The sequence below is a fragment of the Anopheles moucheti genome, chromosome 3 (assembly GCF_943734755.1).
Source record: "Anopheles moucheti chromosome 3, idAnoMoucSN_F20_07, whole genome shotgun sequence".
Taxonomy (NCBI): domain Eukaryota; kingdom Metazoa; phylum Arthropoda; class Insecta; order Diptera; family Culicidae; genus Anopheles; species Anopheles moucheti.
The window spans coordinates 24,175,332-24,201,329 of record NC_069141.1 but is presented as its reverse complement, the minus strand read 5'-3'; the positions used below and the strand labels follow the sequence as shown (position 1 = coordinate 24,201,329).

Below are 25,998 nucleotides of genomic sequence, written 5' to 3'. Positions count from 1 at the left end.
ATTTATTGTAACTTCCAGTCAGGAGTGTATTCTGCAGGTCAGGCAAACATGAATGAAATGAACATTCGTTTCCCAACGCAACAGGTGAAAGGTAATGGCATTTAACCGTTCCATTTCCATCTCTTACTCAAAAATACACATCGAAAATGTCCATTAAGAGTAAAACGCACATTGTTGGCATTTGACTAATGCTAATGGAGGTAACGCACGAAGAGTCCTCCATGTCAAATTATCCAATTTTCACTCGTTAACCATTTGACGCGTCAGGCGGGAAGGATGATGAAAGAGAGGCATTCTAATTCAAGGACAACATCACAAACATAATCTTGATCAGCCGAAGCAACTGTGCAAAAGACAAGACTATTGCGTTACACACGGCTGCAAGGATTTGCATTCTCTGCAGCCCGCAGTCTCGTGATGCGTGGTTTCGCCTGTGCGATCAACCTTCGATGTTCACACGTGTGCTGGTGAACGGGAGGAGTGCGATGAACGGAGGGTCGGTAACAGCAGTGTTAACAAATTTGCAAATCACACTCGAAATTCACGTAATTACCAAGCAGCAAGCAATCAACGATAACGTTGTCCGGGGTTTGGTAGCTATTTATCACCTCGCGGAAGGTATGTGGCCAGCTCGTGCCGGGTGAAACCCGACCAGCAGCTGCAGGAATTCGAAGCTACCCTTAACTGTCGCTCAAACAAAACAAACTCTCCGAAAAAGAAAAAAATAACACTCCTCTGCAGGTCACACAAGTTAATGATCACTACTCGCACCGTGGGTCTGCTGGTCTGCTGGAATAAGGTCAGCATCGCCAGCAGCTCTCGTGTGTGTATTGTTGTGATTGGTGTTCAGGTACCTGCCCTGCCTCTGACTCGCCGCACTGGTATGATTTTCACATGCCGATAGTATGACTTTGCACGAAGTAACGCACGTCTGCAAGAGTCGCGGCTAGACCACGAGACCACGAATCACCGGTACCGGTCTGATGATGAACAGCAGATCAACTGCTGTGACCCTGATTGTGCGTGTGCGAGCATGCAAATCGAGCGAAGAAGTCGTCACCACACCGGTTCGGAGCGACGGGTCCGAAATCAGCTGTTGCTGATTGGCACCTCGATCACCTCGTATGAATGCGCTATGAGCAAATTCTGCGTCGCATAACAGCGTCACCTAACCGTGCGAAAGATTTGCGGATGGGAGTTAGATAATTAAGATTAAATGTTCAATTTATCTCAGATGTGTAATTGCGTTTAGCTTGGTCTAATGCGAAGACTTCTAGCAGGTGGTAAAGACATTGGAGTGATGAGGACTACCGCCTACCTTCGATAGGTGTGTCTGACTTTTTCAAGCCATTTTTGGGCATTACCAACATGTATCAACGGATTTATATTCTGGTTTGAATTGGATAGAATGAATGCGAAAGTGCTGGAGTACTATTCTGAAGTTATCCCCAGTAAACTTGCATTGGAAAATGAAGATACTAAGTACACTAACATTTAATATCGTAGCATCCCCAACCACTTACTCATCCAGCATAGCCTACTTAACTACTCTTAAAAGAATTCGCGGATTTCCACTAATGAACCTTCCACCATCGATCATAGTCTTCTGGCTGCATTTGGGAGCGGTAGGTGTTGTAGGTGCTTTTTTATTCCCCACTTTCCATTCCCACTTCAACGTCCCTTTTGTAGCTTGAAGCTCTACCGCCACGACCGGTTGGGTGTGAAGATCGCAGCACCGTTCTGTTGCCAAGATACTCTCGTCAAACACTTTCCTCGGTTGAACTGGTTTGGTCGCCCGCCCGCAACGCGTACATCCAAACGGCAGCCGACCCAAGTTACGCGATGTAGCAAAGGCAATTAATTTAATTGCCATCGCGAACGTCGGCCTGGGCCTGGGAGGCATCCTTGCCTGTAAGTGCGCCAGGATGCCCGAAACGATGCGGCCCGGAATCGTGTGCTGCCGTGTAGCGCGCGGGAACGCTATGGGTGTTGCTAGTGTGAAGCGGTTTCTCGCTGCTGCCGAATGACAGGTTAATTTAAGACCTTACCTTAACGTACTCGACACGTACAAGCATCTCGGCATCTAGCAGCGAGATTAAATTGGACCGAACAGATCGGCGGAGACGCTTGCAGCAATCGCAAGCAAAGATCGTTCGGTATGAAGATTTTTAGTGGAATGCTGTGTTTGGATTTGATCGACATCGTTATCGCGATCGGAGATAGAAGTAGTTGTCCGTTTTTATTAATGTGCTCTAGATGGGAAGATGAAGTTCCCCGATGGTACGAGATTCACCTTCATGCGAGAGCATTTGGATTAGATTGTCCGGGGTGTATAAAAGCGTTTTATAGCTTCCTCAATATAGAACCACCCGAATTCCGTGCTCACTCCACCCTCGGTTACCTCAGCATTTCAACCAAAAATGAGGTCTAGGTCAAACACGGAACGCCGCTCCAACTGCAGGGTGGCACACTTTTACTAATCAGCGCCCCAATATCCGGCATTAATCCTCATCAAACAGCTGACATAAGCCCGCTCACGGTGGATAGCAATGTTACGACCTGCGGTATGCACTTTTAAGGAACTACAATATCACACCTCAACCATTTTATCTTCTTGCCTCTGCGGTGTACGATCGCTTTCCGCAGCGGTTGCTTTCGGGTGGATTAGGGCTGGTTGAGAAAGAAATAAAACCCCCACTGCTGTGGTACACCCAATTATCCTGTCAAATGTGGTCCAGAGGTCAAATGTGTGGTGGAATGTTGGGCACCCCCGAAATAAACAAAAACGGGGTGTGTGTGCGCACGTGCTTTTGAATCTTCAACCTTGTACGATTCGTACGCCTCGCATCAAGTGGAGAGTGCAAAAATAATATTCTTTTGTTTAGGTTTCACTTTACGCTGAAGAGTTCCTTATATAGCGCGTGAACCTGACAGATAGCGAGCCCACTCCAAAGTGGAGCAAAGTGTACCACCTAATCTTGGGTTTCGCTGAAGCATACTCCGTCTACTCCACATTTGGCACTGAATCTGGTGCACTTCACATGGACATGGTGTTTGGTGTTCAGTGTCATTGCCAGGAGGGTGGTATTGGACCAAAACCCAACCCAACCCAACCCAACGCAATTTACCGCCGCAGAAGAATGTTGAGTGATGCTCTATAGCGCTGCCTGACGGTCGTGTTTGTGGAGGTCCTCGCTGTGGTGTTAATTGCACTCGGAGACCGCGTCGTTCGAAGGCGCACTGGAAGCGGTGAGTCAACGATGTGTGGCCTCGGCCAACCGCGGTAACGGTAACCGAGTGAACCGCGTAAACATCGATCAATATCTCTTCCCCGGTCGAGCGGTCGATCGATTGGGCGATATTGAAGCAAAGGGGCCAGCAAACGAAGAAGCGAAGTCTAATGAGACCTAGTGAGAAACCCAACCACACTCACACACGGCCGGGTCTGCGCGTTAGGGTCTGCCGATCTGACCGTGATACGGTTCGCACCAGCAGACATCTGGGTGGGTTGCAATTTGTGCTCAGCATTCTCAGCAGTCGTTTTGCGATTGAAGATCATCTAATGAACCGAAGGTCCGATCGCCCGTCAAGATCGCGCGTTTATCAGTCCAAAACGCCATGGAAAGCCATCGAGTTGGGCATTGTGCAATATTGGTCGCTGCTCGGACGTGGGGCCGTTTTGTGCCCGTTTACTAATTGTCTAATTGAGCCGCATTCTCAAACTGGCATGGCGCGTTCTTTACCGATGTTTTGGCCAGGTTGGAGGCCAAACAACTTCCGAGCGGACAGAAACGAACCCTGCAAGGCCAGGGGCGGTCGCGCTACAGTTGCGAACAATGTGAGAAAGTTTCGGAACCATCCCAATTGGGCGGTTGGTGTAAGAAAGAAGAAAAACCCTCACCGAAATAGACCATTAGAGGTGACGATTGTTAAGCAACCGCCAAAAAGGAAGATTGTAAGTTCGCAAGCTTCTGCAATGCGGTATCGCTTCACTTTTACGACGTGTAATCAGCGGTCCAGCTGGTGCCGAATTAGTGTCCGGGCACTATTCCGTCATTAAGTTTCAATTAGGAACTCCACCACCAGCCGGAAGAGTACGCTAGGCGAACGGAACAAGCGGAAGTTAGCCCGCTGGTTCACAATAATTGCCCGCTTGATTGTCGATTGTACGGTGTCGGGGCCTGGTGGTGGAAAGTTTGCAACTTTTAGCAATGGGTGTCTATTACCCGTGCAGTAGAATCGCACTGTGAGACCCACCACTGCTCGCTTAGCACCAAGCACGGGAAATGTACAAATAAGTGAGAAAGCTCACACTCAACTGGCTCAACTGGACGCGTTTATTCGCCGCGGACAGTTTAGTTTAAATTGATGGCTTAATTTAAAACAATTTGCGAGTTTGCCTGTGTTAGTTTATTGCATCCGAGCGGGAGATTGTGGGAGAGTGAAAGGTTTTCTGCGATAGTTGCAATTATTCTTTTGGCTAATTGACATGCAATTATTTCGAGCAGTCAGTTTGGGAAATTGTTTGATAAATTACATTTTTTTTGGGCATGAATTGGATTCCAGTGCAATTCATGGTCGGGTGTTTGCTTATTCAATGGTCACTTGGATAATAAGAATATTATTTTATAAGCTGAATTATGAGTTTAGGTTGTGTCTTACCTGTGTGAATTAAGAAAAAGGCGAATTCGCTATTTGTGAAACTCATTATGAAATTCATCATTCATAGCACAAATGCCACAGTGTTGAGAAAAATTGAGCGTTATTTATAATTAGGTTAGATCTGTGTCTGTGACGTTAAGTATCAGCAAATAAAATATATATATTGACATATATGAATTATTTTGTTTCTTAGAAACATTATCAAAATGCTACTTTCTTCGAGAATGTGGAAACTCTTGCAAATATTCAAGACATCTCTTTGCTCTAGTTTCGTTCATCGATCAAATGTGCTATTAATTTCCACCCATTGAAAACGAATTCAATTACGTAATGACACCCGCCCACCCAGCACCCACCACTTCCACCTTCCTCATCTTTGTACCGATTTTATGAAACACATTCATTAACAAACGCTCCGGGCACGCGTAAGAGCGCAACGGGCAGGAGAACGGGCATAAGAAATCGCGAAGAAAGCAGCAACTAACCATCCTTCGCACAAATCGCGATCGTAACCGTGCATTACGCGGTTTCACCTCACTGATGTCACTGTCACATCGCGCTACCCATCCGTCAATCCGCCCTCAGCCGCCCCATTCGATACGCACCGACGGGTGGTGCGTGTGCTCCATACCTGATGGCCCCGATGTCCGGGTCTCCCGCATGCCAAAGTCAGCCAATTTCCTGCCAAACGTGAGTGCATCGAACGAAATCGAAAGTCGATCAGCAGACTTTCCCGAGACGAACCAGCAGACGGATGGGGGCGCATGCACAATTACCGATTTCCCCCTCCCCCCTTTTCGTTTTGCGTCGTGTTGATGCCATTTCGCACATTAATGGTGCACCGAGGTTCTGCAGGTTAGGTTAGGGTTCCTTCATCGGCATTCGGAACATTGGGAGATTCGGATTATCCAATTTAGCCAGACGTGATGTCATCGAGAGAGCAAAACCACAAAACAAAACAAAAAAGAGACGACAAACTATTACTTCATCATCGGTCTTAGCTTGGTGAATCACTGCATAAGAACACGGTGAGCTGGTACGAGAAAGTCAGCAATGTTGTAAGCGGGCGGATGTCACCGTTCCATTATTTCAGTTACGTTGACAGGTAACTCGCTCGTGTGCTAAAAGCGTAGTAAAACATAATTTCGGTTTCTGTTTTCTCATCTCCAATTCTCGTTGATTAAAAGTCTCTACTTGAACATCACCATGAGTTCCTGCCCTGTACTACATCAGCCAGTACTGTAAGCCACCGTTCGGAATTAGTTCGACCCCAAGCCGTTGACTTCCCTCACTAATAGGGTCACAACCTTTCCTTTAGCACAGCATCCGTTCGGTAAGGCTCATTTTGGAAGCTAAAGCGTGATCAGAGCGGACCATTAAAAATATGGCCTTATTGAGCAACCAGCAGGCAACGAATATTAGGCAGCCTTAGTGGCACCTGGACACGCACCGTAGGTTAAAAGGAGGCAATTGGAGTTGGCGTGTTACGGTTGGTGCAAAAAACAGGCTTCATTACGCGAAGGTCAATCGCTCCATTCCGGTGAGCTAAAAGTAGTAGTTACGGTTGAAGTTATCTGATTAGAACAACACCAGCTGCAAGTCTTGAACCTTGAGTGGCACGCGGAAATTATAATAATAACGTCCGAATTAAAACATGAATTATGTTCTATCGTTTGCACAGGCGAGGCTTAACAGCGCCGAAGCAGTTGAGGTTTCAGTGGCAAGATAAACGCCACCATTTCATCGAACTAGCAATTTCCACACCGGGCAATGTCTTAATCTAGTCGTAACGCGTACCAACCACGCAAGAATTTATTCCGTGCGGAGTTCATGAAACCTCAAGTACCGAGCATAAACACGCACTGTCATTAGTATGTCACCGGTAAAGCAAAAGTCATGCGGTGGAAAATTCCACCGAGATCGTGTCCCGATCAAGCACCTTCCGGCCGATTACCATCGAACACTGCCTACCGGTTCTAGCGATCAACTTAGGTGTCCAGTTCACTTCGATCGAGTTCTTCGTTGCTTCGCAACAGGCGGCAACTATACAGAGAATTAAAAAAAAATGAAAAATAGGATCAAACCAACAGCTGGACGACCTTCGAGTTGAGCTGTGTGGTGTGCGAAAAAAATACGATCACAGCAACGACCAGTTAAGCAAGCGAGCGAGCTCGCAGGTCTGCCTGCAACGAATCGACAGGAGCTACTTTTACTTCCTGAATTATTCCACTCCGTACCAGCCCGTATCGAATAACGATTGTTTTATTTATCGCAGTTTGTCATCCATATGTGATCCGATCGGTGATCATTAGCGATCCATGGGAACGAGATTCCTTGGGGAATTGATTTCTGGTTCGTTGTGTTCTTTGGATATCTGCAAGAACGTATACGACGACCACCAACTCCTCTGTCACGCACAATCGGCTCACTGCCGGAGAGCCTTGGACTTTAGACATGTCCGTTCCAGGTTAAATCCTTCTTGGCCATATCTTCGATGACATTCAAGGCGATCAAAATTGGACTTCAACATCCAGGCACCGAGTGTAAACTGCACGCTGCATGCTTGTTTCCTCCCCGTCGAGCACACGTCTGCAGGCGAATTTCGCATGATGAGCCGTGTCTGACCTAAAAATGGAGCACTCGGAATCGGTAACAAAGTAGTGAAAAGCAATGTTCCGACCCGCACGCGCCAGCAGCATGACCGTCGGTAGCCGGTTTTTGCAGCGTAAAGTGGGCCAAAAACCAATGTTCCGCTACGGATCCGGAGCTCCGACCTATCTAGGACATTTGGGGGAGGTACACGGCAAAACGGTTGAACATTCATCGCTTCCATTGCGCGCCTGACCTTCAAACTTGTTTCAGTGCTGTTAATAACAACCTTAAAGCAGTCAATCAATAAATAACAAGTGTCCGGTGCCCGATGCATTCATCCGGTGTCCAGGATAGATCTCTACATTAAAAAAAACCCCCGATTGTGCGCTGGCATTTTTTTCGTGTTGGTGCTGTTGTTGTGATGATCGGGAACAGTTGATTGATGCTAGACCCCGATTTATCATCAATCTGGTACAAGGGGATACCCAGAGCACCATCGGATGCTACACGCAAACCAAGCGATGCTTGTAGAAATGGGCTGTGCTGTACAACTTCCTGATCTACACGATCTACGAAACCACTGGACAATTTTGGCGTGGGGCGAAGAAGATTAATTGATCGTGCTTCCCGGTCTATGCCCGGTGGTAAGGTGGCGGATTGACTTATTATGGGGCAAAACCACTGGTGGGAATTATTTATGATACCGGGTCACAAACTGGTGCCGCGTGTTTTCTATTGTGCTGTCGCGCTGGGGCCTGCCTATAATTATACCCAAACCAGGACCTTTTTGTACCACATCCATGGATCTTGGTGAATTTTGTTTTGGAACTAAAATTGGAGACCGTTGGGATGATTCGCCTAAATGGACAATAACATTATCAAAACAGCTAACGTGTCGAGGCATTCATTACCATCCTATTACGTTTTATTAGGTGATAGGCTAATAAATCTCTTCCGTTTAACCTTTACCCGTGTGTAGTACCCGCTGTTTGGCCCTATTATAGTCGCATCCAATTTTGCCTCAAACTCAAACCGTCATCAATCACACCCTTCGAGGAATTTCGAATCAAACAATTCGAGGTTATGTTGGAATTGTACCCTTTTCTTTTACTCATTTTTTTCTCTTGCTCGGTTCACTTCAACCACACACAACATGAATCGCTTGGTTTGTGAAGCACCCTGTTCGCTGTTTCGATCTTCAAAGCGATCGAATTAAGTGTGAGTGGCCACGTACCCTGCAATTATCACCCTGTGCCCGAAGAACGACGCAGGTCCTCCTCTATCGCACCACGAACTCGCTTGAAACAATGGCCCAAAACTTCACATCTCACCTCGCGTGAGCTCTCGAGGGAGATTCATCTGCATAGAAATACATAATTAGTCTGAAGGATTTTTGGTCGTTGTTTGTTTTTCGGGCCGTCTAGTAGCATCGTATCGCGGTTCGCAGATCTGAAGTGCAGAAGTGACCTCGTAAATATATCATCTTATTATTGATGGCGCCAACCGGTGCGAAGGTTCAATTGCGACGCACTCGACTGTGGTTGTGACCCTTCCGTGTAGTTGACCGTATGTTGCGAGAGCAAGGTTCCATCCGGCCCTGTTTGGTCGTTAAAGGTCAATCCAATCAATCAATACGGTTGCCCATCAACCACACCTAACGCGTGAAGCTGTGAACGATCTTTTATTTTTGGGGAGTTAATTTCCTGCCAAAGATCGCTAGTAACGCATCCATCTTCACGGTGATGACGATGTTAGCAAGCTCACCACATTGTTAGTACACTAATTTGAATCTCCTGCTCGTAAATGTTTCACTCCTGTGGATCGCTGCAAGACGGCGACATGTCACGCTGCTGTACCTAAAGCAGGCGACTCCAATATCCTTGACATTTGCTTCGGTAGCACCCAGTCCCAGTAGCGTACGTGTGCAAGGTTCCTGCATCTCGACATGTTTTAACGCTCCTTTATGCGACCTGTTAAGATGATTGTTTTCATTGTTCGATTTTAAATCGAAATTCCTTTCCTTAGTGTCGGCACGATCACACCGGTGGTGGTGGGCTCCTGTGTGCAATTACCTTCGGGAAGCTCGTCCGACGCGTGCCGTCCCCAAAAAAGAATGCGCCCTCGATGTTCGTCAGCGTTAAGGTGCGAACAGACTCGAATCGAATCGACAAACGGAACAGAACGGAACGAAGCTTCCAGCTTGGGTCGGAAAACATGTGCCGCTCGGTTAACCGTAGAAGGTCAAACTAGGCGATCCCTCTCGGGGGTAGTCTCTTGCGGGGCAGAAACATTACACAAACCTTACGAAATCTCATCCCACCGACCGGGTGTGGACAAATATGTTGATTCGCATTGGTAGCCACACGCGCAGCCACACAATCGAACACCAGCAATTAGCAATTTAGTAGTTGTTGGCAGAAATTGTTTTGCAAAGAAAAAAAGGTAATTCCATTCGGAGCGAACGGTAGGCGTCGTCCTTGAGCTGGAAGCAGAAGCGTTTCTGCACATCAGACTTCCTTCATAAATATTTCGCATCGAAATGAACTGGCGCAAGAGCGGCGGCATAAATTATCGATCTCTTGGTATCATGTGCGCGCGAAGGAAGCCAGGCTCGCTGGGGGACGCTGTGTGGTCGAGTCGCGAGCTGGAATGTTGACGCGTTTGACGCGTTTAAATAAAATCAACTGATTAAACCGATTCGGCCGAGTCTCGAGGATCAGCTCGAGGCGCTTAGTCGCGCATCCGGATAAAATAAAATTCTTCGCTTTATGGCATGTTAACAGGTGATAAAGCTAATTTTAAGCTAACATATCGTTTGTATTTTGGGGGGTGAAAATGTTCGTCCAATCGCTAAAGAGGCTCCAGGGTTACGAGACAGTAACCTCACATTATGCACGGTACACACACGTTGAACAGCACCAATACCGTAACGGAATGGGTGAAAAGTTAATGAAAAATGAACATAATAATAGCGTTATGATAAAAATCGCTAAAATTAACCTAATCGTTAATTCACACCCTGGTGCATCCTGAAGTAGGAGAGCAGAGGTACCGCACAGATACTTCGCTACCAGCCAGGCAAACATTTACGATCATCATTAGCGATAAGTGACGGTTCCTTACCAAAACCACATTAACTCGTTCCTGTGTTTAGGGGGCAAACGTTCCAACCTTCGCAACATGCTGGAGCTGCATGCATCTTTTGTGCAGAGGAAGAAGCCTCAGCAAGCAAGCGAAGGAAAAAAAAACAGTTTGTTGAACTCGCCCCCTCATCAAACGGGACTGGTTTCAGAAGGCAAGATGATGCCGCTCACAAGCGGTTATGCTCCTCCAGAGAAAACTCACCATAACCATAACTGCGACGCCTGGCAGTTTGCCTTATAAAACCATTCCAACTTAACAGTGTGCCTTCGCCGATTTCTACTAACATACTCACACACATTTTCTCCACGTAGTAACGGCACAAGACGCGAACCCCCCTAGGCCGGGTTTTCCACCGCCCGTCTAGCGGCGGTGTGTTTTTGTTTTCCCTTCGCTGCAATTTTCTCCATCATCGACCAACATGGACCCCGTCATGGCCGTCATCATGGCGCTTGAAGATGCGCACACCGTCTAAGTAGCTTCAAATCGTCGCTTAAAGCATCATGGCACCTTGGCTGGTAGCGTGGAAAAATTGGAAAACTCTTGTCTTGTCCGGCAGATGATCACCGGTGTACTACCGATGTGCTGGTTATTGTCTTTTTTATTTGCCACAGCCTCTTCTGTCTTGCCTGCAACTCACCTGCAATTGGTGATAAAAATCAACTTCTTCCAAGCCATAAGACAAGTGACAACGATGAGAAAAGCAATGCGGAGGAAGATTATGTTATGTCAAAGAAAGAAGAAGAATATTTCCTCTTGCCGGAACCGGATTTTACCCCGTCGGTAAGCGGAAGTGAGCATTAATGTTCACCCGGTTTTTTCTCTCTCCTCAACATACCTCGAAATGAACGAATTGTCTGCCGCGTTGATTGGCATCTTTCGCATCAGATTTCGCTCAGATCTTAGATTCGGTATGTTTGGATGAACGGGAGCGGGTAACTTTCGCCGGTTTCCGTTAAAACACTAAGCCACTTGAAAGGGTGGTTTTACCACGAGGTACTTTAGTACCAAACTTTTTCGGAGGTATCTATATCATCAAGCCATTTTGCTCAATTGTTTCTTCAGTAACAGAGCGAACGATTTGGGTTTGTGATTATTAAAAAAAGCATCTGTTTTGCTTTGCTACCGGTCTTACACGGGAGAAATATTTTACCTTCCAGAGCAGAAAATTTAAATCATTCGCCCTCCTGACAGCTGTTGCTATAACCGCGATCAGCGTACATACATTAATGAACTTCGTAGTATTTATGAAGATTGGATGGTTCGTTAAAAAACAATTAGTTTGCTTTATCTCTCTGTATGTGACACTGGTGCACACAGTCCGGAACTGTCTTTACGCGCACCGGAGATGAGTGCTTGCGTGCGTGACAAGATCGTACGCTGCTGATTGTTGATCAGTAATGAAACGAAATGGTCCAGTTGGGCCAACATTTGGATGACGATGATGCGACGAATGTCAGTTTGGTAGGCACAGTGTTGCGATCCGTTTCGGAAAGATTCAGTGAACCCACGAGTGAAAATGACATTTTAACATCGTTTTCCATTGGTAGTTGCAATCAACTGTTTTGCAATGTCGCTCTATTAAACTTGTGATTACTGAGCAGTTTTAATCTCGCGGGTAATGTATTTAATGGCAAATAAATATAACCAGAGGCATTTTTCCGCGGTTTCCTACTTTAAAATTCATTTTAAATAAACTAAAAGTAATAAAATAAAATTTCAACCAGGTCATCTGATCTGTTTTCAATGATGTACCGATCAAGCTCTAGAAATAGTTAATTACAATCACGATACGGTCTCGAACACATCCGCACATGTTATCTGGCGGGGTTTTTAATAAAACACAACCAACGTCCAGTTAGTGTTCAGCAATGGCAGGAAGCGTTGCGTTGACTTTGATTTTGTCACAAGTGATATTCGCTGTCCATGTTCTATGTGCCATGAAGCCAGCAGATATTTTGGTAAACTTTATGAATAATAATTATTAAGATATTATATAATATTAGCCAAAATCTTTCACAGCGTCATTCGATCACACGACATGGATATCCGGTAGAACTCCACAAAGTCACCACCCAGGATGGTTACATTCTTTCTCTGGTTCGAATTCCAGGCAAGTCCGATAAACCACCCGTACTGATTGTGCACGGTTTGCTCAGCTCGTCGGTCGATTGGACCGTACAAGGGCCGGACAAGTCCATCGCTTTCATTGCCTCGGACGAAGGCTACGACGTTTGGATGGCGAATGTGCGTGGCAACACGTTCTCGAAAGAGCACACAACTTACAGCGGCAAGGATCGGGAATTTTGGCGATTTAGCTTCCACGAGATCGGTCTGTACGATCTACCCGCCATGGTAGATTACATCCGAGCGAACACTTCTACCGACACCGTACACTACGTCGGCCACTCACAAGGTGGCACAGCGTTCCTGGTAATGGCCAGCATGCGCCCGGCGTACAACAGAAAGTTCGCCAGCGTGCATCTGATGGCACCGGCCGCTTACATTCATCACGCCACATCTCCGGCGTTTGATTTCGCCCGCCGGATCGATGAGCTGGAAATGTTTGCCAAGCTGACCCGAAGCTACGAGATCGGTGGACGCGGTCCGGGATCCTCGATGGAGCTAGTGTACGCTGGCCATAAGACGGGCCTGGTACCGACGAGTTTGGTGCTGACGAACATCTGGTACCTGGTGGGCGTGCATGATTCTATCAATCGTACGGTTTTGGGCGAAATTCTCGCCAACACACCGGCCGGTTGCTCCGTCTATCAGTTGCTCCACTTTGGGCAAAATTATTTGGCCAAATCGTTTCAACTGTACGACTACGGTCCGGCCGGTAACGTGCAGCGCTATGGTTCGAAAGTGCCACCGGAGTATCCGCTCCACAACGTGACGGCACCGATCATGCTGTACTACAGCGCTGGTGATAACTTTGTGCCGGCAGAGGATGTGGAAGAGCTGGCTGATCAGCTGCCGAATGTGGTGCACAAGCACCGGATTGGGTTGCGCAAGTGGAACCACATCGATTATCTGTTCGACGTAAGCGCCCATCGGTTATATCGAATGATTGTGGCTTCGTTGAGAAATCAATCGGCGGATGAAAACAGTCGCAAGTAGCAAAAGGAGTTCGAGTTTGTTCTATAAAAATCCTTAATAAAAATTCCCAAGGAATCAACACTTTTTGCCTCAAAAAAAAAAATGGTTAAACTCTTTGCTAATGTTGCTCTCTTTTTTTTGCAAATTTTTGGCAGCTTATTCTCCGCGTTGCACAACGCGCTTCTCACATACGGTGTAATTTTAATTATGAAATTTACAATAATTATTATCCCCCTTCATTTCACTTTTTTTCAAAATGTAAATTTGCAAAAACTAAAGCAAAAAACATCATCTAATCTTTGCAAAGTTATCGAACAAAAAATTAGCCATAAATGTTAATTTGGTTCGTGCTCGGTGCTTTACTGGATTGTTTGCCATTTTTTCATGCATGTGGGCACGAACACAACGCAACAACGCACACACTTCCGCGCATCCGATTCGTAACGCATGCGTGAACTCTTTTTTGTTCGAACTGGTGGATTTGAAATCATTTTCGGAGCGCTTTTTTATCTCTCGTTAGTTTTATTACGCGTTTTTACGATTAAGTTTTATGCGCTCGGTGCAGTTCCTTCCCCAAAAACCAAAAAAAAAACGCTGGTTTTATTTATTTCCAGTACCTATTTCAACGCATCCAATGGTAATCCGCGAGGGTCGCTTCTTCCCATAGTCGGCGAAGGATGGGCCTTGTGGGGTGGAAAATAAAACGCAAAATGGCATTTCGGAGAGCGAAAGTGATTTTTACTTTTATTTCACATTTCTCCATGCAATATATTGGTGAATGATGTAAGGGGTGGGGAAATGAAAGTGTGCAAAATCAGCACTCGAATGATAAGCGATTATAACGCGAATATTGTAGAGTTTATTTACATAAAATTTGTCTTTGTCTAATACCTTATTAAAGTGCGCTATGCAGGCACTATTCAGACTATTTTACCACGCAAATCGATAGTTGTTATGTGATTTCTAATGGGATTCGTTTTTCTCCTTCTCCATCCAGGTATGTTCTGTCGGTATCGAGCCCTATGATCATGGCTTACCTCAAAATGGGAACCCAATGACAGCAATCAGGCGACACATTAATCGACTTCAAAGAACTACAGTGTAACATTTCCATCGAACCGCTGCTCGGAGCTGCACTGTTCAACGAGTCCCGTTTTCGTTTCCCATTCAAAGACAAAACAACAGCCTCAAATTCAATCGGCATCGATTGCAATCAAACGAACCCGAAGCGTGAAAACATTAATACAAATTTATGAAGGTGTAATTGCAGTACAAAACGCACCCCTTCAGTTTCCATATTCTCGGCTACCACCCGCCCGCCAAAACGGCAAATTCCCCTTTTGGGTACGATTTGATCGATCGATCGATCTCGATCAATCCGTTCGAAAGCGATCGTGTGCGATTGCAGAATGCAACCCTACGGTCCTTACGCCGTCGGTCGCACGACATTGCTTGTGTGGCAATTGCGTGCAGGAGGGAAAAAAATGATGGACCGCGCGAGGGTGGTCTCCCAGGTGGAGACCCCATTGGTTTGATTTATGAAACGATGCGTCGTTGCGTTTGCCCACTATAATCACAGTGATTGCAGAAATGGTTTTGGTGAGTTCTTGGGAATGGAACGAAAACAAACGCTGGACTGGACGGTCAGGTGCAACCCCGATATGTATAGCGTGGCCACCGGTCTGAAGCCCGGATTGTTTACGAGCATAACCACAGTAAACAGCATAACGTGAGACAAAACATGTGTGTGATGTGTGTGTTTTTTTACCCTCACTAATGTGCATTTGTCTTGTAGTCGCCGTTGAGCTATCGGGCAACTATTGATTGGATGGCTTGTTGTAAATGTTGCTCATGCGTGTACATGTTCTTCACGTTTGCCTGTTTGCAACTTGTTTTGAGCTATTACCATTCACATGCTCCTTAGGTGATTTGCTAATCGAAACTTATTGGTTGTAAATTTGACTCCTGTTGTACGTAAATCACTACTACGCCTGACCGAGTTCTAGCTGTACCTGTAATGTTAACGATTCCTCCGTATGTAAACCTATTCTAGCTCGAACTAGGTTATGTAATACTCAAGGATTTGTATTAATTCAGTGTGATAAATCCTCAATTCGATTATAAATTCTAGTCACTGCAATAAGTTTATAAATTTTCAACCGAATGATGATGCATTAAAATGACAAAATAATGATCTAAATTTTACACATGGAGATTCAAGTTATAGAAAGTGTCCCTTTTAAACCTTACGCTCTAAAGCATATCTTTGTTGGTGGTCCTTTCCTTTTTGTTCCCATTTCGGCCAGAATTTTCCATTGCACAATTCGTCACGTTTTGTCCATTTGTCAGTCCAAATGCAGTTACTACCAAAACATGAGCACATCTCTAACATCCATGTTAATCCAAACAAGTTAGAAGCGATATTGCTCCCACCGGCGGCAAAGTTGAATGTTGCAGCTTGTCCTAAAACTTCGCGTAACGAAATAAAAATACCAAAATGGTGTAACAGAGCACACACATTTGGAGATACAATTTATGTCCCAAAACGTACACTCCTTCGACGGAATCTCTTGGTCTTCGGAACAAGGCCTTGACGTTTTGTTGCTCAGATTTAGGAAATCCCTTCACCACACGCTTCGGAGAGTTGCAGATCCACAGCTCTACACACCCACCAAAAAGCTCGAGCAAAAAGGTTGGGCTTTCGAATTCCAATACCGTGGTAAGATTCCCGTTCGAAGGAATTTGGTCGCGTTCTTGATGTACTCGACCTCAGTGGCATGCCGGTTTTGTCAAGTGGATGCTGAGTCAGACATTTGTGGTCCGAGCTCGGACCGGTAAGGTACAGTGGAGTGTTTCGAGTGAAGTGCATGATGCTGCAAGTGGTCGAATTGGACCACAACCCGTTTATGGTCAAACCGCACCGGGGCGTCACGACGAATGGAGGGGGAGTACAGCTAACATTGAAATGCGCTCTACTTCGGAGCGTTACTATTCAAGACAGTCCCTTTGAGATGGTTGGTTCCGGAGGGATTCAACTGCGTGCGGTATGGGTCAACTCCGCCGAGATTAATCTTGCTGTGGAATTGAATACTTGATTATGCATCGTTCAACTGCCAAGAATTTCGAATGCACGCTGAAATTGTTTCTTGTTGAGACAGTGCGGGTATAGTCGGTAGTATACCGTACGACTCGGAGACTGTGATACCGTCCCGTGCGCTTAGCCTTCATCGAAGCAATGATCACTTCATTAAAGCACGCAAAAGTCCACTCACATTCTAAACTGTACGGCGCACCGTTTGTAAAGTAAGGCATGGTGAACCGAGGACGCTGGAGCAATGAAATATTAGTTACACTAATTAAGCCCACACAGTTAGCTTTTGAGCTTTGCAGGAATGTTAAAGATACTGATCAGTGGCAATCAGTGTGGCGTATGTTTGAACGAGAAGCAGGTGTTTAGATAGCCAATCAGGATATATCATATTTTGTTGGGCTCTTGTGAGAAAAAATTGCAAAAAAAAAAATCCTGCCAGCATTGGACACCGTTCTGAGTCTTGCATGTTTACGTTTGTAGTTGAGGCATAAATCATGCCCTCCAATGAATTTTGTATCATAAATGCACGTTTAAACCATGAAGTGTCCGTGCTCTTGCGTTCAAACCTGCTTGTTTAGAGTGCGGTGTTAACACCAAGTTCCCGACAAGAAGGTCTTGGACGACCAACAAAATGCAGCTGAATGTCCTTGCCTTTTTTGCCTATGTTCCTCAAAGATATTCAAATTAGTATATTTATGGAATTCATTTTATGTTTTCAATGCCAAGAGGCGGTACAAGTGCTGCTACTGCTGATCATTGCAATAAGTATCTTGTCAGTATGTGCCATTTAGCAACATGTTACACTACACTTTGGCATTCTTCAACATAATGTCCTCTTGTCGTACCCACTTGCACTCCTACTCAGTATAATGACTTCTTAACATTTGTTCAAAAGTGACAATATAACCTCTAGATGTAGAACCGTAAGCTGTTTGTCTGACAGCCTGCCCCCATCCTGAGTGTTAGCACAAATAATTATTCATTAATTTCGCGAGTTCCTTGTCGCCTTAGCTTAGCATAGAGAGCGAAACAACGAAATTAACTTTATAAGATGCAAAGCCGTGCAGTACAGGGTATACTTAGCCCAATTATTATTTTTTTAACCAAATTCCCATCACTCAAACCGATGCTAAATTCAACAGCTCCCACTTCCGTTTGCCCTCCCAGCAATAACATCGCACCAAATTTCAATTAAACTTTCCTCGGGCATTATTGTTTACCCTGCAGCCTAACGAAAGCGATAGTTTATGTCTCACCTTGCGGATATAGCATAATTCAACATGCACCGTAAGCCTTGCATGTCCCTCCCCAACCACAGAAGGAAGCCAGATTTCCCACAATCAGCACCTGCAGTACGCATGCAGCACTCTCACTCTCAAGTCATTACGCACCAGAAACAACAAAGTCCAAGCGAAGGGAACGCAACTCGTGAGCTCAAAAATTAAGCTATCATCCCAGTCCGCTGGGGTGTACACTTTTCCATTCGGAAAAATCTCATAATAACCGGGGTGCTAATTGGTACTTTCTTCGCGTACCGCTCCGGTCTGCGTACCGGAGAGCAAGTTGCGATTGTTTGGCATGTTGTCGCCTCGTGATCGTAGCCTTCTACTGGATCTCCTCCTACTCCTCCCCCGGGAGGGTCGTCGATTGCCTTTTTCCCTCCCGGGAGACCTGGAGAGTTTGCTCGTTTCGCGCGTAATAAGCGAGCTGGAACCTGCTTTTAAACATGCTAATGATAGTGGCCCCGGATGAGCCGCCGGCAGCCACAAACATCGCTCCGGCCGTGTGAATCCCTGCGTTGGGATCGTAAACTTGAACTTTGCTGTTGTTTGCGGTTGCAATGCGAGTTGCAGTCACCCCGGCAAACCTTTGGGTCGATGGATGATTGGGTGGATGGAAATGGAAAGATCACATTCGTTGCAGAGCCAACCACAGTCCAGGCGAGGCATTAGACGTGGCGGACATTAGCGGGTTCATTAACACGTTTTGCGGGTGGAATTGTAGGGACATTTTTAAGCAAAAATAAAACCCATCTTACTGAGGCTTTACCAGCCCAACAAAAGATCAATTGATTGCGGGATGTTAGTGCAAAAATTAGCAAAACAATAAAGTTTTCAAAACAATTTGTGGCTAAACACTTCAATGTCAAATTAATAATATTCACTAATTTAATTATCATAAAATTTCATGTTTCACAAATATTCAATAAAACGTGTCATTCAACTTGCTGAGGTCTAGGTCTATAATGCGTAGTTATTTGATTTCTATTCGATTAGATTTGTTTTTAAAATTGTAATTTTCATTCACAAAAAATTTATTATATATTTTGTAATCATAAACAAGAAAATATTGCTTTAAAATATTGTTATTTGTTATTAGCTTTTCATAAGTGAAGCGTTGAAAACTCCAAATTTTCAACCTCATGCTATTAATTTGCATATTTTTATTTAACTAATCCAGTATTCGAGTAGAGTTTCGAATAATTCTGTTTATTCTATTAAGTGCTTTCATATAAAGTGATTTCATATAAAGTGAACCATTTTTAGCTACATTAAACTAAGCCAAATCTGATTCCACTTTACATCGATCATCATTCATCGGGCACCTTTTCATCAGCACCCGAGTGCACTTAATGTGATGCATGTTGTGCCTCATGTTTGCGCTCACCGTATGCACCCCGCAAAACACAAAATAAAACGCACACAGAAGCGAACCGCGAAAACATGAGTGTTGAATAAACAGCTCCCCCAAACGGTTGATTCCGTTCTTCGGGCGAACGAGGGCGAATTGCACTCAACAGTTTTGCACTTTCCTTTTCAAACTAACCAGACAGACACCTGTCATGTTCCGGGGTGTTGTAGCCGTGAAAGCAAAGCACATCGAGGCCCGGCTCGCAAAAACAAAATGAAAATCTTTAATTAATCGACTCTGGGATGGCCGACGATTGGGCATCTTACGCCGGCCGTATTTTCCTCCCTTTGGGTTCGCTTTGTTTTAAAATAAAGCTTATTATTTACTTTATCATCTCGCAAAACCACCTTTCAACGCCTTTCGACAGTGCAAGTTGGAAACCGAGTGGGAGCCTCTTTAAGTGCAGCTACTTGGTTGTTTGGTTTTGCTGAATGTTTCTAGCCCGCATTTTTCTCAACAACTTCCAAACAAACTTGAAACCATGCTCGTGCCCATTAATCCCTTCCGTGATCGACTCGAACCGAGGGCTCGAGTGTTGAGATTGTTGTTACGGGAAAAATCCTTTCCACTCCCCGGTCCGGATTCCGAGCAGCAGGCGTCAATGATCGAGTGCATTCGCTGAAGTTCATTTATTTTATTACATGCCGCTTTTTGTTCCTGCCAGCCCCGATCAAATAACACGTTTATTGGCTGATGATTAATTGTTGATTGGGAAAAATGATTCACTTTTGCTATTTCTCACCCGTAGCCTCCTGTGCGCGCGGTTGAGCTAAAACTTGACGTAACTCAATCAATACCGTGTACCGATCCGATGGCCAACCTTGTCGCTTTCTTTTTTATCTTATTTCGTGCGCGTATTGTTTTCCAATCTGAAAAACCCCACCGCTGGTGGCTGTGGTTTTCCAGCTTCCCTGACGGTCGGGTGCCAAAGACCTAGGCCTTCAGAGGCCACATTTCACCCCGTTTCGGCCACCAGTCTGCTCGAAAGCCGGGGCTGCGGGTGTGATCTACCGAACAGATCCCAACGGATGGGAAGTGGCCGGGAAGCCTTTCAACGACTACGACGAAGACGTGTCCGATGAAACAACGAGGATAAAAAGAAACACGCAACCCCCGCCTCATGGCTAGGGGGTACCTATGAAGATTAATTTTCAAATATCATAATAAACCGACCTTAATGCTGGCCAGGTGACAGGAGAAATGTGATCGTTTGTGTGGCACGTTGCGAAGAAAAAGTGTTCCCTCCCCACAGAGCCCCGTGTGTCCACCAGCACTCGGTTATCTCACCGAACGATCCGTACAGATCAACGGTAATACCGGAAGGGAGGATTTATTTCGTGCCGAGGTCGAACCGGACAAATGAGATCTCTATTACGGGTGGATTGGGTTTGAAGATGAATGGTGCTGAAGCGCAATGGTAGCGTGGCTCGTGTTTCGCGGGGATTAGGGTGAGGATGGATTGTTTGTGCTGTTCGATCGAGCAAAGGAAAGGGAAGAGTAACGATCGTGCCCGGTGCGCGAGTGTTTTCTTTTCTCTATATGAGCAGTTAATCGTAGTAGAAAGTGTTGCGCAATATGAATAGCTGCTGCTTGATGCGTGTAAACTTTTTTAATTTAAATTCAACATAGGTTAACGGGCTTAGGACAAATCGCAACTGCGATAAATAGTGAAAGGTGCAGGAAATAATAAACTGTTATTAAATTTAAAACGAGGCTGTGAAACAGGTGCCAAAAATGTAGTATAATATTGTGAAAATTACATATTTTATGATGATTTCCAATACCGAAATATTTCATAAATTGTAACAGGTGGGCTGATAATTGTTTGGCCTAACACATTTATCGCGCTAGAAGATTTTTATCCGTATCATTTTTAGTTTGTACCAACCTTCAAACGAGTTCAGTCAAAATTTGTCAGCACTCGGGCCATAACCTAATGAGCTAGAGCATTTTGTGTGACGCAACTTTTGTGCTTTGAGTAATCATGGAAAAGAAGGAATTTCGCGTGATGATAAAATATTAGTTTTTGAAGGGGAAACATATAGTTAAAGCCAAAAATTGGCTTGATGAAGAGTTTTCGGACTCTGCTCTACCAAAATCAACCATCAGATATTGGTATGCTAAATTTAAAAGTAGTAAAATGAGCCCTAAGGTCGGTGAACACAGTGGAAGCCCAAAAGAGGTGGTTACAGAAGAAAACATTAAAAAAAATCACAAAATTATTAAGAACACCCATAATGTGAAGCTGATCGAGATAGCTGACACCCTAAAGATGTCTAAGGAACGTGTTGGACATATCGTTCACTAGTATTTGGATATGAGATAGCCCTGTGCAAAATGGCTGCCGCGCGAGCTCACATTTGAACAACAACGATTTGATGATCCCGTGCAGTGTTTGTAGCTGTTTAAGCGAAATAAATCCGAGTTTTTGCGTCAGTATGTTACCATGGATGAGTCTTGGCTTCTCCACTTCACTCCAAAGTCCAATAGACAGTCATCCGAGTGGACTGGACGCGATGAACTTGCTCCAAAGCGGGGCTAAACGCAACAATCAGCTGGCAAGGTTATGGCGTCAATTTTTTGGGATTCGCAAGGAATAATCTTCATCGATTATCTTGAGAAAGAAAAAACCATTAACAGCAACTACTATTTCAAGTTATTGGAGCGATTGAAGGACGAAATCGCCAAAAAACGGCCGCATTTGAAGAAAAAAAAGTTTTGTTTCGTCAAGACAACGCACCGTGCAACAAATCAGTGAAAACAATGGCAAAAATTCATGAAATAGGCCACGAAATTCTTCGCCACCCACAGTATTTCGTAGATCTGGCTCTCAGTGACTAACTCCATTTCTCAGATCCCAAAAGGATGTCCTCTGAGAAGAAATTTTCGTCGGATAAAGAGGTGATCGCCGAAACAAAGACGTTTTTTGAGGCAAGGTGCAAATATTACTATAAAAATGGTATCGAAAAATTGAAAGACCGCTATAATTGGTGAATCATCCTTGAAGGGACGTAAGTTGAATACAAAAAAAAAATTTGGCCAAAAAAAAGTGTTTTACTGTCATAGGCCAAACAATTATCAGCCCACCTGTTATATGCTTTTTTTTACTACAAATTTGGTCCTTGTAGAAGATAATAAAATAAATTAAATAATTTAATTCTCTACTGTTCTCAATTTGCGAAATTCAGATTGTCATGATGATTATTTGTCAGACTATAACCTTTTCTTTCTCTATCGAATTTATATACATTCTTTCTCATAATTTGTATGAAAAATTATCGTTATAATTTGTAATATCCAGATTCATCTTAATTTACAATAAATTATAATCGAAATATTTGTAGAGTATCTAAATAAAAACAAACAAATATGGATGATTTGCTTTTCACTCTGCTTTTACTCTATTTGACTCAAATCTGCTTGTAGTTTGGGCATAATTGCAACTACACATGTAGAATATTATCTTTGTCTGGTAAACCCACGAGTAATAAAAGGCCATAGGAAAGCAAAATCGACTGGACCAGACCAGTTGAGGAGCTAACATAAAAGGAAAAGAAATCTTTTTTCCAAAATATGAAATAACGTATGATCCATTCCATTTCATTACACCAGCTACATCAAGTAGATCACTGCCATACCTTTCAAATTATTAGCATAACATCGTTTTTAAATGTATCTCCTCCCTTGACCAACTTATCATAAATGATATAATGTCATTCCGTGTACCAATTGGTTGGTGAATGTAAACCTAGCCTCGATGCCTGAAAGTTACGTCCTGTCTAACACAGGTTTCCGATGTATCTTTATCACCTTCAACGAGTCTTGACGACCCACATAAACGGATCATTTTAACGATAGTCGAACGAGTAAAGCGACTTCACCGAGAAAGTATTACATTTAATGATGTAAAACTCTCATCCCCGCAATTGAAACACAAAATGGGGTAACACTGTCACTGAAACGCACGTAATAGGCAAAAACGTAAGTGAGCCCTGAGGACGAATTCTATCCAAAAAACAGAACTGGATCAGCTTTAATCATCGTGCCAGGAATGGGCTATATCTCTTGTTTAATAATATAGTGCTCTGATTATTCCGCTCGAAGCTAACACTCTCTTCAAAGGCGACCGGTCGCTTCAGGCTGAACGTGAGCATATCTTTACAGTGGCACGTTTGCTGCCAACAGGATCGCTTACAATTTTACGATTCCCGATTCCAGGTGAGTGTTTGATGATATTTTTCATCCCCGATTTATCATCCCGCTTGGATCGGGCTACCGGTTCGGTTGGCCAGATAAATCGTAACAGCTTTTTCAATGAATCTGGTCGGTCCCGTATGTTTGCCCGCGAAACTCGCCATGGTGTCTTCTAGCAGGGTAAATGATAGCAGGGATTATGGACGAATAGTAGCATCGTATCAGAAACTGGCCATCGGCAATGCTAGACTTGTAGCCGTGCCAAAGACTGATTTGTTACCTAATTAATATCATTCATCAAAACGCACGCTACAGTTCACAGCGGTTGCGGTTCGAGGAACTCGTGTCGAGCGTTTCATTTCATTTGGCCTGATCATAGCGACACGGGTCTAGGATTTTTGTTTTGATGATTATTGTTTGGCGACAGTTGCTTGTCGGGTGTGTTGCTTCCTAATTCGTCATAAAAATCATCAAATAAATTTTAACGATCTCAAACAACGATCAGTTTGATGATGTATTCGACGAATGCATCCATTTGTTGCTGAACGCTCAAACGGCTCAAGGGCGATCAATAAGAAGCTTTTGTGCAACTTCGTATCCATTGTGCGTCACGGAACGAGATCAAGATCGAAAGTGTTTTATGCTGATTTTTTATGAGCATTTACTCCATGTTCTTTGTCAATCTTGAACGCATTCGTTTAAGTAAAGCAATCGTTCAACTCAATTCTCAATTCTCAATGTTTATCGTTCCATTCCGCACACAATTGAGTAACAGATTGAGCAGATTCTGATGATAAATGACACTTCGTTGCTTTGTAGAAGGAGTTCTGGAACGAACATGAATGGTTTAATCATACAAAAAGACATCTTCCTCTTCCATCTTCTTGCTATCAACCATCTCCCTGCAATCTTCAAACAGAAAGACACTTTTGAAGCAATCAAAGTGACTGAGCAAGCGCATAAAATTAGGAAGGGAAAAGAAGCAAGCGAAATAAACCTCGAACCGCGCATAATCGAGCTTATTAGCGTGAAATGCAATCTGATTAAGTCAAGCAGTTGCCCTACAGATGGAAACCCAAATCGTTGCCTTTAAAACTTTTGCTCAATCGTGCTGTCTCCGTGTTGGTCAGTCGACGCAGTTTCTCGCACGTCATGCCGTTCTGCACGCGCCACGAAGGACAGATTGATTTTGTGCGATGAATTGCCCAAAACGCCATCACCAAACTGCTCCATTTTTGTGCCCAAAACCGGGCAGAGACATCAAAATTAGATTGATGTTTGGGAATGTTGATTGCAAACTTTGCTTTTCAGCTGCAGAAGTTTGCTAACATGCAAAGCGAACGTGACTCGTTACATGCATAATCGGTACCACTGAATTCATATCCGTTTCCGATTACGATTCCCGTTGGGATTGTAATGTTTTCTACCGCATTACAAAAACAATCCCCGCATCAAACGTACAATTAAACCAAATTTATGGTAAGTCGACGAACCGTTCGAAAATTATTCGAAACGGAAATATTAAACTGCAAACCCATAATACCCGGTGTCGGTCACCCAAGAATCACTGTTGCGCTGCATTCGAACGAGCGGCAAACTGGACTGGAAGCACAATTTATGAACCTGATGTTGCCGATAAGCTCTTGTAATGACGCTCGGTATAAATATTAAGGCCAGCGTGATTTCCTAGCGAAAAAACAACAAACTCCGAAGCCCGAAACTGTGTTAGAATTGCCGAAAAACCTGTCCCCAGGTAACCGTACATCGGGCGAAACGAAAACCACACGCATGCCAATTTGTCTCACCAATTTATGTTGCTTGAAAAACGCAACGGAACCATTCACTTGCTCATTGGCAAATTCACCAATCTTTCGAACTTCCTCACCCTTTCAACTGTGACGGCTGCCTCACCGTGGAACGGATGTGAGTGGATGAATTGGAAATTAAAAATATTAGAGATATGAAACAAACAAAACCAGCAGGAGTCCCTTGCTAGTCAGCAGCAAACGATAGCTTGGAAAAGGAGCGAGCTGCTGAAAAATGTATTTAAAAGGGTGGTTGGGTTTTTGGATTCATCCAGCAGCAAAGTGTATGAAAGTTTAGCCTTCAGGTTTACTAAATTAGTAAACTATTTCGAATGTTTCGAGCTGTATCCTTTGCACATTAAAATGCTTCTTTCTGCAAAGCCAAAGGCATCAATCTCGATACGTTTGTCATCGACTCGCATGAAACATGGAATAACAACCACACACACACACACCTTGTCATTATCGCATTAGGAAACGAGTTGCAAACGGTGATGCGGAAAGGAAGGCAAAACGACAGTAAATATCGATTTTCAGCTTGTTCCGCTGCAGTGGAGACACATTTCTACCATTTCACAATGGTACCCGGGCAAAACGGGTCGAAAGACGAACGACATCAACAGTGAAGCAAGCGACGAACGCCGCACCAGAGACTTTACGCACCGTAAAACAACCGAAATGCGCGGTTTGGTTCGATGGTTGATGAAATGTAGCAACGAGCAA

The 25,998-nt window shown here is 44.3% G+C and overlaps 1 protein-coding gene across 1 annotated transcript; it reads left to right on the top strand.

Annotated features, from left to right (window-relative positions):
- The first annotated feature begins 12,266 nt into the window (after positions 1-12,266).
- LOC128300792 (lipase 3-like) lies at positions 12,267-18,085 on the top strand. Its single transcript, XM_053036982.1, has 3 exons — positions 12,267-12,356; positions 12,418-13,504; positions 17,907-18,085. The coding sequence occupies exons 1-3, from the start codon at positions 12,267-12,269 to the stop codon at positions 18,083-18,085; spliced, it is 1,356 nt and encodes a 451-aa protein (XP_052892942.1).
- Positions 18,086-25,998: the final 7,913 nt, after the last annotated feature.

What these genes read in the sequence shown, in the direction of transcription:
- LOC128300792 (XM_053036982.1), top strand. Translation starts at nt 12,267, where the DNA reads ATGGCAGGAAGCGTTGCGTTGACTTTGATTTTGTCACAAGTGATATTC. An exon ending in TGAAGCCAGCAGATATTTTG is followed by an intron (nt 12,357 to 12,417) that starts GTAAACTTTATG and finishes AATCTTTCACAG; the next exon opens with CGTCATTCGATCACACGACA. An exon ending in TCAATCGGCGGATGAAAACA is followed by an intron (nt 13,505 to 17,906) that starts GTCGCAAGTAGC and finishes CAACCACAGAAG; the next exon opens with GAAGCCAGATTTCCCACAAT.